The sequence below is a fragment of the Prunus persica genome, chromosome G6 (assembly GCF_000346465.2).
Source record: "Prunus persica cultivar Lovell chromosome G6, Prunus_persica_NCBIv2, whole genome shotgun sequence".
Lineage (NCBI taxonomy): Eukaryota > Viridiplantae > Streptophyta > Magnoliopsida > Rosales > Rosaceae > Prunus > Prunus persica.
Genome location: NC_034014.1, coordinates 3195483 through 3212795, shown reverse-complemented (window position 1 = coordinate 3212795; position 17313 = coordinate 3195483). Strand labels below are relative to the sequence as shown.

At 36.4% G+C, this 17313-nt stretch overlaps 3 protein-coding genes across 5 annotated transcripts; 2 read left to right on the top strand and 1 right to left on the bottom strand.

Annotated features, from left to right (window-relative positions):
• LOC18772509 (peroxidase 4) lies at positions 4617-6376 on the top strand. The gene is made up of 3 exons (XM_007206417.2): positions 4617-4886; positions 5001-5195; positions 5393-6376. Exons 1-3 carry the CDS (start codon positions 4668-4670, stop codon positions 5945-5947), a joined length of 969 nt encoding a protein of 322 aa, XP_007206479.1. The 5' UTR covers positions 4617-4667; the 3' UTR covers positions 5948-6376.
• Positions 6720-8464, bottom strand: LOC18773394 (biogenesis of lysosome-related organelles complex 1 subunit 1). Of its 3 annotated transcripts, none has more exons than XM_007206018.2 (4): positions 8236-8463; positions 7891-8096; positions 7659-7784; positions 6720-6964 (listed from the first exon to the last, which is right to left on the bottom strand). In XM_007206018.2, exons 1-3 carry the CDS (start codon positions 8393-8395, stop codon positions 7695-7697), a joined length of 456 nt encoding a protein of 151 aa, XP_007206080.1. In that variant the 5' UTR covers positions 8396-8463; the 3' UTR covers positions 6720-6964; positions 7659-7694. The 3 variants fall into 3 exon arrangements, with proteins under 3 accessions (XP_007206080.1, XP_020420735.1, XP_007206081.1); XM_020565146.1 differs by having other exon boundaries at positions 6736-6964; positions 7683-7784; positions 8236-8464; XM_007206019.2 differs by lacking the exon at positions 6720-6964 and having other exon boundaries at positions 7574-7784.
• LOC18773006 (peroxidase 4) lies at positions 12648-16092 on the top strand. The gene is made up of 4 exons (XM_007205489.2): positions 12648-13025; positions 14747-14938; positions 15095-15263; positions 15422-16092. Exons 1-4 carry the CDS (start codon positions 12804-12806, stop codon positions 15814-15816), a joined length of 978 nt encoding a protein of 325 aa, XP_007205551.1. The 5' UTR covers positions 12648-12803; the 3' UTR covers positions 15817-16092.

Below are 17313 nucleotides of genomic sequence, written 5' to 3'. Positions count from 1 at the left end.
CATTTTGGAATCTGATATGCAGGCTCTGTGCCTTTTGAAATTAAATTATCATGGGCTATTTCATTAATGTTATCAGTTTCAGGAAAAGATGTTACCTAAATGACGTCCTCAGCAGGTGATTGGTGTGATACTGGAGCTGAAGAATACTCCTGAGCGGCCAAAAACTCCTCAATTTTCTCCTCATGAGTTTGACAGCCGGGAGACGACCAGTCGTAATCCTCTGGGGACCGATCATTTTGAAGAAGCATATTCAAATTTGTAGGAGGTGACCGGTCGCTTTCGACCTGCGACTGGTCATTTTCAGGCAAAGTCTCTGGCGGCCGGTCGTTCGCATCCTGCAACTGGTCGTTTTCAGGCAGAGTCGCAGGAGACCGGTTGTTCGAATCCTGTGACCGGTCGTTTTTAGTCAAGGAAAAATTCTGAAATGTGAGAAGTCTTGGCATTTTGATCCTCCCCCTGGACAATTGAAAAATATATGTCGGATTCCCGGAACACAACATCCATAGAAGTATAGACTTTCTGACTCGGAGGATGATAACACCAGTACCCTTTCTGATGAGGTGCATAGTCGATGAAAACACATTTTTCGGCGTGGGGATCCAATTTGCTGTGTTAGTGATCATGTAAGTGAACGAAGACCACACAGCCAAAGATCCAGGGTTCCAGGTTTTTGGTATGAGGTATTTGGAGATGGTGGTAGAGTGTTTGAAGGGGGGTTTGGAAATTGAGGATACTGGATGGAATCCGATTGATAAGGTATGCTGCAGAGAGAACGGCTTCTCCCCAAAAGGACCGAGGCATATTGGCACCAAAGAGATATGCACGAACCACTTCCAATAAGTGTCTATTCTTTCGTTCAGCCACACCATTTTGTTGTGGAGTGTAAGGGCTTGAGCGTTGATGTATGATGCCATGATCTCGTAAGAACTGATTAAGATCATGGTTGAGAAATTCTCCGCCATTGTCAAACCGAAGAACCTGAATTCTGGTATGAAATTGTTTCTCGACCATTTGATAGAACTGTTGAAATTTGGAACTGACTTCCCCTTTTGTTTGGAGAAGAGAAACCCAGGTCATACGTGTGCAATCATCGATAAACGTGACAAACCATCTAGCTCCCCCAGAAGTGGTAATTTTAGCCGGGCCCCAAACATCAGAATGAACAAAAGAAAAAAGAACCAAACTTTTATGTGAACTTAAGGGAAAAGGAACACAATGGCTCTTGACTAGTTCACAGATGTCACACGTAAAATTGGAGATATCTAACTGGGAAAATAAGGAAGGAAATAGCTTCTGTAAATATCCAAACGACGCATGTCCAAGACGTCGATGCCATAACCATACTTCAGAAATTTGCTTCTCAACACTCGTACCCCAAATTTTGTAAGCTTGATTGAGGCTGGCTTCACTGTCAGAGGCCAAGTCCAGATAGTAGAGTTTGCCCCTCCTAGTACCACAACCATCTTCTTGCTGCTAAGGATGACCTGAAAAACACAATAAGTATGCCAAAAGGTTACAGTGCAATTCAAAGCCGTAGTAATTTGGGCAACAGACAAAAGATTATGACATAAGGATGGAACAATCAACACAGAATCCAAAGTGAGGGAGTTAGAGAGAGAGAGAGAGGGAACCCTCCCCAATTACTGGGGAAGGGGTACCATTGGCATTAGACACCACCGATTGAGAAGACGGGGTATGAAAGGTAAGTTGTCTAGGATCAAAGGTCATGTGATCAGTGGCTCCGATGTCAATAACCTAGATGTGGTTCGTTGAAGAACTATGCAAAACATAACCATGGGAACCTGTTGTGGCAATTTTGGAGGATGGGGAAGTGAAGTCAGCGGTTTGGGAAGATGAGACGATATTCATGGCAGCGGAAATATTTAAGAATAAGAGAACAAAAAAAAAAGAATTTGTGTTTAGGGTGCTGTAATAAGGGGATATGAGGATTCGGGTATGAAGATCTGTATTTGAAGCTGTAAATAAGAGGAATTTGATTTAGGGTTTGGGTGTCAAGAAATTTGATATGAGGATTTAGGGTTTGTGTTTGAAGAAATTTGATATGAGGATTTAGGGTTTGTGTTTGAAGAAAATTTGATATGGGAATTTAGAGACAACCGAGGATCGATTGCTCTGATACCATGCTAAGATTTCAGAGGGACGGACCCTTGGCCCACCACTAACAACATCGATATTGTCCCCAACTTAACCACCTGTTTAGCAGGTGTGCGGTTTTATACAAAAGGTCTCGATGTTATTATGAGTGAAACCATTTATTATATGGGACTTTCTATTTTGTTAAGTTTCCGATGTGGGACTCGTGTATTCTTCAACACTCCTCCTCACGTGGGACTACTTTTTAGTGGGCCACACGTGCAACCAATTCCACATCGGTCATTTTTTTATTTATTATTATTTAATTTAGGGTTTGTTTGATTTTGATTCAATTTAGGGTTTTTGTTTGATTTGAGTTTGTTTGATTTGGTTTAATCGAGCTCAGTCAACCAACCCGCTCTGATACCATGTTAAGATTTCAGAGGGACGGACCCTTGGCCCACACTAGCAACATCAATATTGTTCCCAACGTAACCACCTGTTTAGCAGGTGTGTGGTTTTATACAAAAGGCATCGATGTTATTAGGAGTGAAACCATTTATTATATGAGACTTTCTATTTTGTTAAGTTTTCGATGTGGGACTCATGTATTCTTCAACAGTTTTATTATTATTTATATTTTTTTTGGCGAAGAGTAGGCTAAAACCTAACAGGTCTGGTGGTTATTGCAGTTGAGTTGGACCGAGCCGAGCTCTCGGCTGCCGAGCAAGAACAAGTAAACGTGGTGCTTGCTTTGCCAAGTATCGAGAGAGCCGCAGATAGGCTTCTAGCCAGCGAAAGTTTAGTCAACTCTGTAGGTGAGTACCGGTTTTTGATAAAGAGTAATGCTAGGCTGATCACATTTTTCATACCATATTGTGTACCACCTTTCTAATAGAGGTGGAGCACATCAATACAATGGTGCCCACCTCTATTAGAGAGGTGGTATATAATGTGGTATGAAAAATGTGATAAGTCTAGCATTTTTCTTTGGTAAATACAAGCATTATAATTAGGCTCTAACTGTTCCGTCTTTTGACATATGGCAATGAAACGGCAAAGCTAAAAGTATATTATAATAAGCCAAAAGTAATTGACTTCTAGTATAAATCATGTACAAGAAATCATGGTTACCATCATTTATATATAAAATTATAAAACTGTGTTTTTTTATGTCCACCGTCGGCTTACTTGCAAGGCTTTGATTCTGAAATTGGGAAAACCCCTCTGTTTTTGTTTGATTTAAAAAAGAATAGACGTTGCTTAGCTTGCACCCAACTTTTGATATCTTATTCTGGGGAAGAAGACAAGACGACAACATTGATCCACATCCACACACAGTCTGAAAATGGTGATGGTTTCTCTCTCGCCACGACCATATCCAAGTTGCAGACTAAATAAGAAAACAAGTAAATGGTTAGGTGACCAATTAACTATATATACTATATGATTAAAGTTTTAATGGAATCTTAGGTTAGTTAATAGACCAAGTCTTAAGTCAAATGGTGAAGATAAAGAATGACTGGATTTTAACGGATATTTGAGAAACTTGTTTTATTGGTTAATCCATCCTAATTAGTAATTACCTACTAATTCATATGAAGTTGACATTCAATTTGGAAGCAGCCAAAAGCCAAGGCAATTTCCAAATCCTGAGTTTCTGGTACAAGCAACGATTTAAATTGACATTATTCTTCTATTTCTTTTCAATGTGGCCTCTTTCAAACTAAGCTGCACTGAATTTCTTGTTGAATCTAAGATAGGTTACTCCAATGTCAACTTTGAATGAAATGAAGTAGGTGATCCTGATACACTTGTCACGTATTCGTATCTGGATTGGGGCATGTCATCGTCAACAACGATTAAGTAATCTATATATGTACACATGCGTCGAACTCCAATAACAATCGCGTCTACTTAGTTTTCATTCCAACTTGATGCATATTTTGAAGAATCCTTGCCCAATCACATGACATGATATTGATGAAAATTCATGTCACGTTTAGGGAACTTAATATATAACATATAAGCACATAAGGCTATACCTACCCTCACACTCACTCTTGTGTACGGCTATTGTTAAGCAAATTTGCACTTTGTGAATGTGAAATACAACTGGATGATCTTCATCCAGTTCTCAATGCCTCCAATTTCCTGCCATACAAAAACACACCCTTAAAAACCAACAATTATGCTTCAAATCAGCAAGTGCTGACTACTCTTTTTTGGTCAAATATTTGTTAATCACTCTTAATTATTCACTAATTAGTTCAGTATTAAAAGAGGTGTGGTATGTTTGTCTTAGCTTCTACATCTCTTGGCTCCGACGAAAAGACAGAGAAGAGGATTTAACGCTCCAAATTAAGTGGAACAGGTCCACGCAATGATCAAATCATACTAGGCACCAAAAATTACTCATATTAGAATTGGTCTATACATCCAATTTAACAAGCTTTCTATTAGAATTGGAAATAACAAGTGGGCAACGCAAATTTTCTATATATATAAGCACTCAAAGTCCTTGATCTTCATCATCACTATTCACCAATTCGACAAGATCAAAACCTTCTGCCATGGCTGCTCTTCGATCTTTCCTCGTGATCATCTGTTTTGTAGTGGTAGCTGCCACTAGTATGATGCCAACATCTGCACAACTAAGTTCTGGTTTCTACAACAAAGTGTGCCCTCAGGCACTGCCAGCTATCAGAAAAGTCGTCAAACGGGCCATCAGCCATGAGCCACGCATCGGAGCCTCTCTACTTCGCCTTCATTTCCATGACTGCTTTGTTAATGTAATTAAGCTTATATTGATTGTGCATGCATATAGTGCACTTGAAATAGTTGTTCACGTAAATTATCAGTTCTAATTTTTTTCCTGATATATGTTCATGGTTGAATTGATACAGGGTTGCGATGGATCGGTTCTGCTTGATGACACTGCCAACTTCACCGGTGAGAAGACTGCCTTCCCAAATCTGAATTCGATCCGGGGATTCAACGTCATCGATGATATCAAAAAAGCTGTCGACAAAGCTTGCTACAAGAGTGTGGTCTCATGTGCAGATATATTAGCTGTTGCAGCTCGTGATTCTGTATCCATTGTGAGTATATACATGTTTGCTAATATTGCTAGGTTCATCAAATGTGTTCACCAAATATTGTCCCAGTATACGTTCCAGTTTCATACTAAACCCTAATATTCATTTGGCAGACAAATTTGGTGATCCTAAGAGTACTCGTTTTCTTTCGACATGGAATGAAATGATTTTAAAAATGAAATTTTGTGTTTGTGTTTTAGTTGGGAGGACCTGATTACGAAGTACAATTAGGAAGAAGGGATGCAAGAACTGCAAGCGTGAATGATGCAAACAGAAATCTTCCACCCCCAGTCTTCAGCTTCTCACAGCTTCTTTCTAACTTCCAAGCTCATGGACTTAACCTTAAAGACTTGATTGTGCTCTCAGCTGCCCACACCATTGGACTTGCTCGGTGTACCACCTTCCGTGCCAGGATTTACAATGATACCAACATAGACCCCAAGTTTGCAGCCTCTGCAAAATACAATTGTCCAACAACTGGAGGAGACAACAACACAAGGCCACTAGATTCAACTACAAGGCGATTCGATAACGTCTACTTTAAGGCTTTGTTACAACAAAAGGGTCTCCTCCATTCTGATCAAGAGCTCTATAAAAATAATGGTACAGATAGTGATAAGCTGGTGCTGAAATACAGCAGGAACTCGGAATCTTTTGCAAAAGACTTTGCAAATTCTATGATCAAGATGGGCAACATCAAGCCTCTCACTGGGAATAATGGAGAAGTAAGACTCAACTGCCGGAAAATCAATTAGAATCAAATTTTCGATTCTATATGCTTGATATACATTGTGACCATTTCCTAAAAGTTTAAGCTTTTAGGATTAAGTGATTGTCCAACATGTGCCGGAGCTTGATTTGGAGGAGGTTTAGGGTACGAATCCTCCAGTTTTCTTTCCTCACTTTTTGGTTGGTGTGCGAGGTGCATGGTGTGGTTTGCACCTATATGTTTCTCTCTAGTTTGTATTTTTTGTCTTTCAATGCGTAGAAAGAAACTGCGCATGAGAGACGGTGTTAACTTGATATACATTTGTTGGCCTATTCTGTAACAATTAAAGTTTCTGAAGTCCATTGACATGATTTGATGTTCATGACCATGGCTAAGTGTAATCTATTATGTTGTTATGTACCCAAAAATGAACTATCTTATTTAATAATAAAGATTTTCTTTGACATTATATTGCAAGACATGGCATACTTCTTGTCGTCCAAGTTATTTTTCCCCATATGTTTGATATCTTTGTTGAGGTGGTACCTGGTACTTGTTTGATATTGTCAAATTCGCATTGTCTGATGTAACAAGTATTTTTATTTGACATATGGCAAGTTCCTTTCAAAATTTTGCCGAACCCCAAATTAATTAATTAGCAGAGTATATTATATATATAAGCCAACTGTAATTGACTTTAATTTTTCTTTTCAAAATGCTAAAGCAGCTTTGCTTACCACCCTAATCCGTGTCATCTCTTTAATTATGAAACCATTTTAATATCCACCGTTCATGTCTTGCGTTGCAAGGCATTGCGATCAGGAAACCCCCTGCTTATTTTCAAACACAGCTGCTTAAACCCACATTGGTGTTTGTTTTTATCTCTATTTGATTATAGTTTTCTGTTTTTACATTAACAAAACACAGCTGCTTACAAAGACTTTGGTGTTTGGGGGGAAATAAGATAAATGAAGAAGAAAATGCAGAACCCAAAGTCTTTCCTCCAGCACACAATCTGCAAAAAAAATGATAGTTCTCTCCGCGACCATACCAAGTTGCAGCACTGAAGCAGAAAACAAGTAAATGGTTAGGTGGCCGACTCTATTCTTAAGATTAATTTTTAATGAAATCCAGGTTAACAATCACCGTTTAGACCAAGTCTTACTGGGAAGTCAATGGTGAAACAGAGGATTAGTACTAGATTAGAATACAAATCCCATCTAATTAAACCCTTTTCAGAATTAGCTGATGTAAGCAACTTGTGCTATTGGTTAATCCACCCTAACCCTAATCCCTAAGATGTTGACACTCAACTCAAGAGTCGGCCAAAAGCCAACCTGAGTTTTCTGTTTTCTGATACAAGTTGCTGCGTTTTGCATTTGACATTTTCCTCCTTCATCTCTTCATGTGACCTCTTCAAAATACAATTGTCATTTAATTTCTAGTTAAATTTTGGAAAGGCCATTACAACGTCAATTGTGACCAAAATAAAACAAGGTAGATATATACTTGCCTCCCTCTCATTCATAAAGAGGGATGCGAGCGACAGTTCACCCAGCAGCTACCTGAGTGACTATCAGTCGCTGTGTTGGCAGCCTTGTTATAATTTCCCTCATAAATCCTACTAAATTCAGCTACTTTCACGCAGATTTGCACATTGTGAAAAGTGAAATACCATATGGGGCAAAAAGAACCAAGGTTTATTATTCTATAATTGAGATGCTTTACAAATTATAGAGAAGATAATCAGAAATTACATGGAAATTGGTAAAGGCAAACACCTTGCTGCTTGATCATGCTTGGTGAATGTTGTGAATAGCTGCAGTGATATTCTTACAATCAAACTCCATGATCTTCATCCAGTTCTCAAAATCTCCAAATTCCTGCCGCACAAAGAAGAAAAACCCCATCTTTAAAAACCAACATTAATTAAATTTACAAAAGAAAAACTGAAAATCACCGAAAATGCATAATTGAAATTCTATCAACCTTAATGGCGGAGTTCATAGAATGAGTGACAGAGAGCCATTGATCGGTCTGTTTGGTGAAGCGAGTGATGGTGGCGGTCAAAGCCCTAATTTCATACTCAATTCGCTTCTCGTTCACAAACGACTCTTGAACGCCGCCGTTCACTGCGTCCACCATCAGCTCCGCCGCGCGCGCCGCCTTCTTAATCGCGTCCTTCTTCGCCTTCTCTGATACAACCAATCGCCTCTCATTACTCTTAATCACTCAATTAATTTCTCACTAATCCAATTTCAACAATCGAGCTTCATTTTTTCAAACCCTAGGTCGAATTCAAAATTCGATTTGGGGGGAACTGAGTCAACTCACCGGTGACTTCGCGGAGTCTGAGGGAGGTTTGGTGGTGGTCCTGGACCAGTTGGAGCAGAGCTTCTTCTACACCTCCTGGCTCTGGCTCCGACGAGAAGGAGAAGGAGGACGACGAGGCCACGCCGCCATGGGCGAGTGGAAGGGACGATTGCGAGTACATGCTTCAGTCGTTTAAGGTGTTCGAAACCAAACGGTAAGTCGTATTGAATAGACTTTAACCCCCAGTTTGTTTGTTAAGGGCTAGTTGCATAAAGTAATTTTGCTAAAAAAACGATTTTGTTACAAGCGCTTTTGTAAAAAGAACCTTGAAATTTTTTGTAGGGTTTAGGCCAGCCCAACATTTTCATGGGCAAAGAAAATAGAAAGTATTTATTGAGGCCCCTTTTTTTGGGTTGCGTTGAGGCCCAGCCTTGTTGTTTGTTATTAGTCAAAGGTCAACAAAGAAGAAGTTATCTTTGACTTGTGTTTAATTAAGGTACTAGCCTTTTTGCAAGCGTTTTCGCGCCTAAGAGAGGTTTTTAAAAAATAAAAATAAATTTATTTTAGGAATTAAAAAAGATAATAAGTAGTTGTGTTTCATAAAAATAGGATCTATTATCTGATTTTTCTTTTAATTTTAATTTTTTTAATATTATCCTCATTTAATTTTTTTTATTTTTTATTTTTTATTTTTTGGTCTGAACCACGAGGTGGTCCTGGATGGGCCCCAACTATTGATGGCACCTTTAAGCCTTAACCACAACCCAGACTAATCCCCGCTCACACCAGGTCGACCCGTAAGGGGTAAAGTGCTGGCCAAAGTAGTGACTCCATACGAGAGCAAGGGTCGAACCCCTGACCTTCTCTTAAGGAATGAGAGTGCCGAACCACTCACACCAACCACCTTGGTTTAATTAATAATTTCAATTCTTAATATTTGCATTAACTTAGGATATTTTTTTATATTTTAAATATTTCACAATTCTCTGCCTTTTATTATATAAAATAAATACGATTAGGAAAGGGCAGCATTAAATTTAAGAAAATGAAAGGGCTTTGTCTGCTATGATTAGGAAAGGTGGCTGCAGATAAAAGTCAAGCTCACTATTTTATGCTTTTTTAGTAGGTCGATCAGTTAGGGTTTAGCCCTACCCACCAATCTAATATTTCAAACATGTTGAATTCACTCAACAAATTATGTGTTCAAATTCTTATTCTATCATATATCTTGTTCATTTTCTCTAACTCAAAAATGAAACTTGAAATGGTAAGAGTTGATTTTTGATACAACGATTATAGTAGATGATAATTGTCCCTTCATCATTAATTTTTTCAACTTCATGAGTTGATGAAGTTAATTCGATTTGTAGTAAATCACGGCGGAATGTAATTAAAATTTTAAGTATATATATTTGCTTTACTTTTTTTTATATAATCAATATAGTTCTTGGTAGCTAATTCATTGGGTAGCTACAACATCAAAACAAGCTCTAGTCTATATTGATCCGAAAAAGAAAATGACGCAAAGAACTTCGATAGCCTTCTATCTGCTGCTATGTTTGTTTGTAAAATCTCAAACACGTTTGATACACGTTTACTTTTAATGATATCGTTCAAGGATGCCAACTCATGGAAAGGAGTCATATCGATCCAGTGCACCCAGCCAGCTCTATCTAGTCAGTCTCATGGCGGAAATGACAAACAGTCAATCATAGCAACTAATTAACAACAACCATCTCTGAAAAACTTTCAACGTACTGTATGTTTTGCATCACACGTTCAAATGAGATAGAACTATTCTCTTTCCTTTTTGCTACTTATATCAGCAGCAGCCTATCACTATTTAACCTTCCAAACAAATCTTTTTATGAAATTACAACCAATGTGATTTTCACGTGTAAATTTTTTTTAGTTTTCATTTTTCTCTTTTGTTGAAACTTTGTCAATCTTGCTAGAATACGACAAGTGGTTTTAAGGAGAAGCTCTTTCTTAATTTTAAGAAGCCAAGCCTTGTTTTTTGGCAAAATCTGAACTACTAACTCATTCAACTTGAATTCCTCTTAAATAAATAATTGAAAAAGACAGAGTAGAAAGTCGGTCGACTTTGAACGAGTAGATAGAGATTAAGATGGTTTAACTTATCAAAATTTTAAGGTTTAAGGTTTGATTAATTACTGGATAAGAATGCATTATTGGACTTATATATCATTGTATTAAAATAGATGTGCAGAAACAAGATATTTTAAAATATTTAATATTTTAAAAAAAAGGTTAAAAAAAAATAAAGAATATTGTAATATTAATTCTCGAATAATATTCCAAATGTTTGCAAATCAATTTACACCCTAATTGAATTTTATATTTATTTCGATTCACTAACAATTGGCATCCACAATAGTTGTATTCAGACTTTCTTGTCAGAAAATAAATAAATAAAGTGCTACGGAAAATAGATATATTAAAAGATGCATGTAAGCTATATTATACACTATAAAGAATTGATACTTGTTTTCTGCAGACACGTGGAAAATTGTTGTTGCATGAAACGTGATCGAAAGCAGCCCCAGATAATTAATCTCTTTAATTTGAGAAAGCTACACTTGTAGTGGGTGGCGGTGGTGGCCATTGCCATCACTGAAGAGACGGGCATCTGGAGTCTATTTCTAATTTTTTTTTTAAACAGTAGCAATTCAATTAAATTAAAGACACATAGCACAAACCCAGATTACGACAATAAGAACACAGTCCTAAAAGGAGGTTCTTGCAATACAGATTATAACAACAATACCAATTAAACTCAAGTATTACAAAATAGTTAAAAAATAAATATATAATTTTAAACCCAGCTAACAGGGAGTTGCATAGACAATCACAAATTTTCAATAGATAAATTCTAAAAATACATATACGAATACTAAATGATGTTATACTTGACGAATTCCGTGGCTATAAAAATGGTCCAACAACTCTACATTACATTTATGGCAATGAAAGAAATCCCAATAATGAAACTGCATTTATAGGATTTTCATAATTTGCATGGTGCCTAACTTTGAATTTTAGTCCCTTAATTTTGCTTTCGAACAGAAATTGGAAGTCAAATAGAAATAAATGCGAGTCGCATCATGAATCTTCTAGCTAAGCTCTAACCACATGCATGTGGGTCCACTAAGTATAAAACTCACATCTAATTATTAACGGTTTTACAAATCACTACGTACTATGTAAGAAAAAAAAGGTTTGAGACATGATTATCCATCCTTAACTAAATTCATCAATAATCAAAACAACATCATTACTAAATTGACCCTATCTGTTGCTTGCCTACAAATGTCATCTCGTCACACTCAAAACTTAAAATTTCTTGTCTAAAAGCCCTTGTCGATCTGTATGTGATAGCTACAGACGACCTGCCAAAAATACGCAGTCACAGATCATTTTTCACTCAATTTTTCATGGCATATTTAATGTTTTTTTCTATTTTTTCTAGAAGAGCACTGTTTTTCTTTATTTATTTTGGCTTTACCTACGTTTCTCTGAGGAAGAAAAGATGGAAATTACATGAAGCTAGACAAGTCTTTGCAATTACTTTAATCTTATCTTTTGATTATTCAAGTTTCGTTTTTTAGTCGAAGATGATTCAAATTTAGTTGGTACTTGTCTTTTGATGTCTTCCTCTATTTTGGCCGTTTCTAGTCTCTAGTGTTTGTATCTCGTTCAAAAAAGAACCACAGGGAATCTTGAAAATGTGGAGAGTGAGATAAAAAGTGTTATTATTTTACGATTTCAATATATAGAGAAATAAGCAGTTGAAAAAACGTTTAAATGTCTAATCCAGTAAAAAATAATCTTGATTTTGCAGGTCAGAAGTCTCATATTTGAATCCATATTGACATCTCTTTGTATTATAATTGATGGCCTAAAATGAATATGAGGAATCCTAGTTACTTTCTCACTCTACTAGCTCTTCGTTTATCTTTTAAACGTGAAAATCACCCTCACTTAGAACTAATCAAGATTTTATAATCATTTGAAAAGAAAAATTAGGGTCTTCCCACACTCTTAGGCTCGATAAATTTAACATAATTAACCTTCGATCTAAGCTTACGAACACCAAGCGCTCCAATTATTTTCTGTGTGGTTGGAATTGTTCAATTCTTTGCCTGATATCTTCACGAAATCCCAAAAAAGTTTAAAAGACAAAGTCAGTGGAGCCCCCAAAAGTATGATTTTGATCCATTCCCCGATTGACTGTCTGCCTTTGGTTCATTTCACTAAACGTGTTTTGGTGTTTACTTGGTCTGTCATTTTCAATCCTTACAGTTGGCTAATTAATAATTATTAATAATGCATTTAATTAAGTTCTAGACGTAGAAATCCCATGCCATGCACTGCTTATACTTAGTCTTAGTCTTTCAGATTAGGTAACCTGCCAGCGCCAAACTCCCCCTCCCCTCATTTCTTCCTCTATAAATATAAACCCTTTTAATCTCCATGCATACACCAAGGGCTCTCTTAAGCTGCCAAAGCTATCACTCCTAAACCCTTGTTAAACCCTTTGTTAATTTAATCAGCTTTTGAAATTACCAATGGCTTCTGGTAGGAGTTCTTCTCTGTGTTCCATATGGGTGATTGTCCTTCTTGTGGGTTTCACAGGGAGCTCTTCTGCTCAGCTCTCTACAAATTTCTATTCGAAGAGTTGCCCTAAGGTTTTTGATGCAGTCAAATCTGTTGTGCAGTCTGCTGTGAACAAAGAAAAGCGCATGGGAGCTTCCCTCCTTCGCCTTCACTTTCATGACTGCTTTGTTAATGTAATTATTTCTTATTCATTTTTTTTATTTTATATAAGCGATAATTTAAATTATTTTACATTAATTCAATCTATAGGAAGAGGGGACTCGAATCTGGGTGCAAGAGGGTGGGCTCACTGTCTTGGCTAACTGACTTAACCCACATTTAATTTATCTATGTTACATATTAATTAAGTACGGCTCATGGGCGGTGCTATGCACAGGGCAGCCCGCCTAGCCCAATTTTTTTTTTTTTAATAAAAAAATTACCTACATGTGTTATAAGCCCATCCAAAAATTAAAAAATATTTAAAACAAACCCTACACATATGTTGCCCATCCAGGTGGTCTCATATCTTCTCTCCTTCTCTTTCGGCCTATTAGACTTCTTGTTTCTCCCTCTCTCTTTGCTACCCGATAGCAACAAGTTTCTCCTCTCTTTTTTTGGGGTCAAATTCTTCCTCTATTTGCTACATCTTCTATTATTTTGGATGGGCAATTTGGCAATAATATATTCTCCTCTCCTTTTGTTAACAAGAAGTATTATTCTCATTCTCTCCTTTGCTATATATCCTTAATTATAGTTTTAATTTAAAATCGAGTATTTTAGGAATTAAGGATGAATTTTAACTCTGGGATTTTGTTGAAATTAATTAGGGCTTTGATTAGGGATGAATTCTTGTATGGCTTTGATTTGAGATTTTGTTAAAATTGAGTATTCTAGGGCTTAGTTATGGGTGAATTATAAATTTTGGTTTGGTATTATTGATATGCTATTATGAAAATTTGTTTGATTTTTTATTGTATGTTTGATTAAAAATATTTCTACATATTATTCATAGACTATCTTTTAAGAGTTTCAAGCTTAACAAAGTTAAATTTTAAATTTAAATAGTGTTGTTTTGTATTGCATTGCATTTACTTTTTATTTTAGTTTTTAGCTTTGTTGAACTTTTATTGAAATCAGTTTTCAAGTCGTAGGACTTGTCGGCAGAAATAATCTCTACATTAAACATGAACAGCCCTAATTTGTATTTTTTTGTTTTTTATTATGTTAACAGTTTATGATGAACTTTAACACGTATATCTCATATGCTGTCACGTCATACTACCTCTTAATAATGAAATGATAGCATGCATTATTTTTCTTGTTTTTATTTATATATTATGAAGAAAAACATGTGATATTGTTTGTAATTACAAATTCTGTCTGCCCTGCTGTTGTCAAAGTTCAATCATTGTGTCACATCTACAATAATAATGTATAGGAGATGATGAAAACAAATGAACTTGTATTTGCATGAAAAAGAAAAACATGGTTCTCCTCACTTTTCTATGTTCTCCCCTACGAAAATTTAAATATGCTGCACGCAGGTTGAAGACGTGCATATATGGCAAAAGTCCTAGTCTTCGATGATGAAATCCCAAAGGCGCCCTTTACGGCAGTAAAATATTTTCAACATCATGGGGGCATGAACATACCTAATACCAATAATTAATTTTCTCAGTGTCTCCTTATTCAAATTATGTTGGTGTTTAATTAGTAAACATCGCATACATGTTGACTTTACAGTTTCATGTTTAAACAATTATATATCTTAGTGTTTAATAATAACTTAAAAATTATTATTAGTTGTGGGTTAGACCAATTGACTAAAGTAGTGTGTCTACCTTTTCTTTGTACGTGAGTTCGATCTCCCTTCCCGTACCTAATCCTGTGGTGTTTAATTGATCATAACCAGGGTTGTGATGGGTCTATACTGCTCGACGACACTTCTTCTTTCACAGGAGAGAAGACTGCACGTCCCAATAATAACTCTGTTAGGGGATTTGAGGTTGTGGATAACATTAAGTCCCAAGTGGAAAAAACATGTCCCGGCGTCGTTTCATGTGCTGATATTTTAGCCATTGCTGCTCGAGACTCCGTTAAGATTGTGAGTAACAAATACAAATTTTTCACTTAATTTTACACATCACAACAAAAACACATGATACTAATTATGCTAAATTAACAGTTAATATCCAATATTTTTAGGGATATTAATTTATTCTATTAACACTTAGAAACTTTGCTTTTTATTTTGTTGCAGCTTGGAGGACCAAGTTGGAATGTTAAACTTGGAAGAAGGGATTCCAAGACAGCTAGCCTCGCTGCTGCCAACAGTGGAGTCATCCCTCCTCCCACTTCTACCCTCAGCCAGCTCAAAACTAGATTCCAAGCTGTAGGTCTCAATGAAAGGGACTTGGTAGCCCTATCTGGTAACAATCACAGCACCCCCTTAACTGATGTGTCAGTATTTCATTTGTTTACATTCGATGATCTATGATTCTCATTTATATATAACAATTAAAACGTTTGTATACAAAAAAGGTTAATTTTGTCAGATAATCTAACATGTTATGTTACGTGATGGCAGGAGCGCACACAATCGGGCAAGCAAGGTGCACATCTTTCAGAGCTCGCATATACAACGAGACCAACATTGATGCATCATTTGCCAAGGCCAGGCAAAGCAAATGCCCAAGTACCGTTGGCTCAGGAGACAACAACCTTGCACCTTTGGACGTCCAAACTCCCAACACTTTTGACACTGCTTACTTCAAGAACCTCATCAACCAAAAGGGCCTCCTCCACTCTGACCAAATTCTCTACAACAATGGTGGATCCACAGATTCATTGGTTAAAACGTACAGCGGCAGTGCCAATACCTTCAATTCTGACTTTGCCAAGGCAATGATCAAGATGGGAGATAATAAGCCACTCACTGGATCCAACGGTGAGATTAGATTGAACTGTAGGAGGCCTAACTAGCTAGCTAAGCTAAGGAGGTATTTTCTCTGTCACAAGAATAAACCAGAATTGGAGGTTTCACCCAGAAGTTGGGAGAAATATTATTTTGTGTGTGATATAAGGTTATTGTTTGTTGAGTTGAGTGAGAATTTAATTAGCTGGTGTTTTTTATTCTTCCAACGAATAAAAGCATGTTTTTTATTTCAAGAAATTCATATTAGCTAAAGTTGTTTACCTATTAATTGTTGATGGAATGTTGTTTTATTTTGTTTCAAATCGAACAAAGTAAATTTGGCCCATTGGTTTTGAACTCAATTCTATTGACTTGTTAAAACCCAATAGACTGGGTCAGGTCCAAATCCTCATAAAAGAATCAGGTCAGCCTGATTTGGTCAGCCTTGATTTTTCCAACCCATTACCATATATAAGATAAGTCGTTATCATATAACCATATATGTGGATCTTCATATTAGTCACATGATTCATTTGAATCGTAACTTCATTTAAGTTTAATGAAATGATCATGTGACTAATATGAAAGTTCACATGAGGAGTCTATATATGATAGCCTCACTGTAGAATCTCGCAGATAAGCTGATTAAATGTTTTGGAGTCTGGGTTTACTAAAGTGGTTTAATTTATTTTAATCTCCTCAGATTAGGCCATGTGAAAGCTTGTAGCGCATAAATTGTTTCCAACTGCCCCATGTCTTCAGGACGAAATTGTGAATGCATGTGGACTGAGTAAAACTTGTGCAGCATGGTTTTTCTCAAACTGTTACAAGCAATTAGTAGCTCCTCTCATTTTCAAATAAAGCCCAATTAATGCAATGTTTGATTGACAATTTGACATGTTTCTTTGTGGAACCACCAAACTGATCATGTTGAATTATAATTATAATATCTAGGAACCTCACACAGGATTGGTGTTCACATCCAACTAATTAGAAAGAGTCAATGTGCAACATGTCAGTCAAAACAATTATTTATTCAATCACTGTTAAAGAAAATGTGAATCTGATTATATTATTTATTATTAGTATTATTATTAAATCTGTGATAATTTAATTAGCTTGAACATGTATATATACATAACCATATATACACAGGTGCTCTCTTCTTGGGGAGAAGGTAGTCTTTTATTTTATTTTTAAATATAAGAGATAGTTTAAGTAATTTAATCAACGAGAATGAGGATTCAAACTTTGATGTAACTAAGCTTTTGGCAATCTATCTGATGTCTCTTCACCCAATTTTTTGGTAATATATAATATAACCTATTTTATGCCTTTCACCATATCAGTTTAAGTTCCACACGCAAAGGAAACTCAAGTCCTAATAAAATTAGAACGTGTAGGCATTGTCATGTATGTGCCTGGGTTTATGTATTGTTAATCAAGTATATTGGTATACATCACCCTAATCTCACTAAGGGAAAGAGACATATACACATATACATACTATATACCTCTCTCTCTCTCTCTCTCTCTCTCTCTCTCTCTCTCTCTCTCTCTCTCTC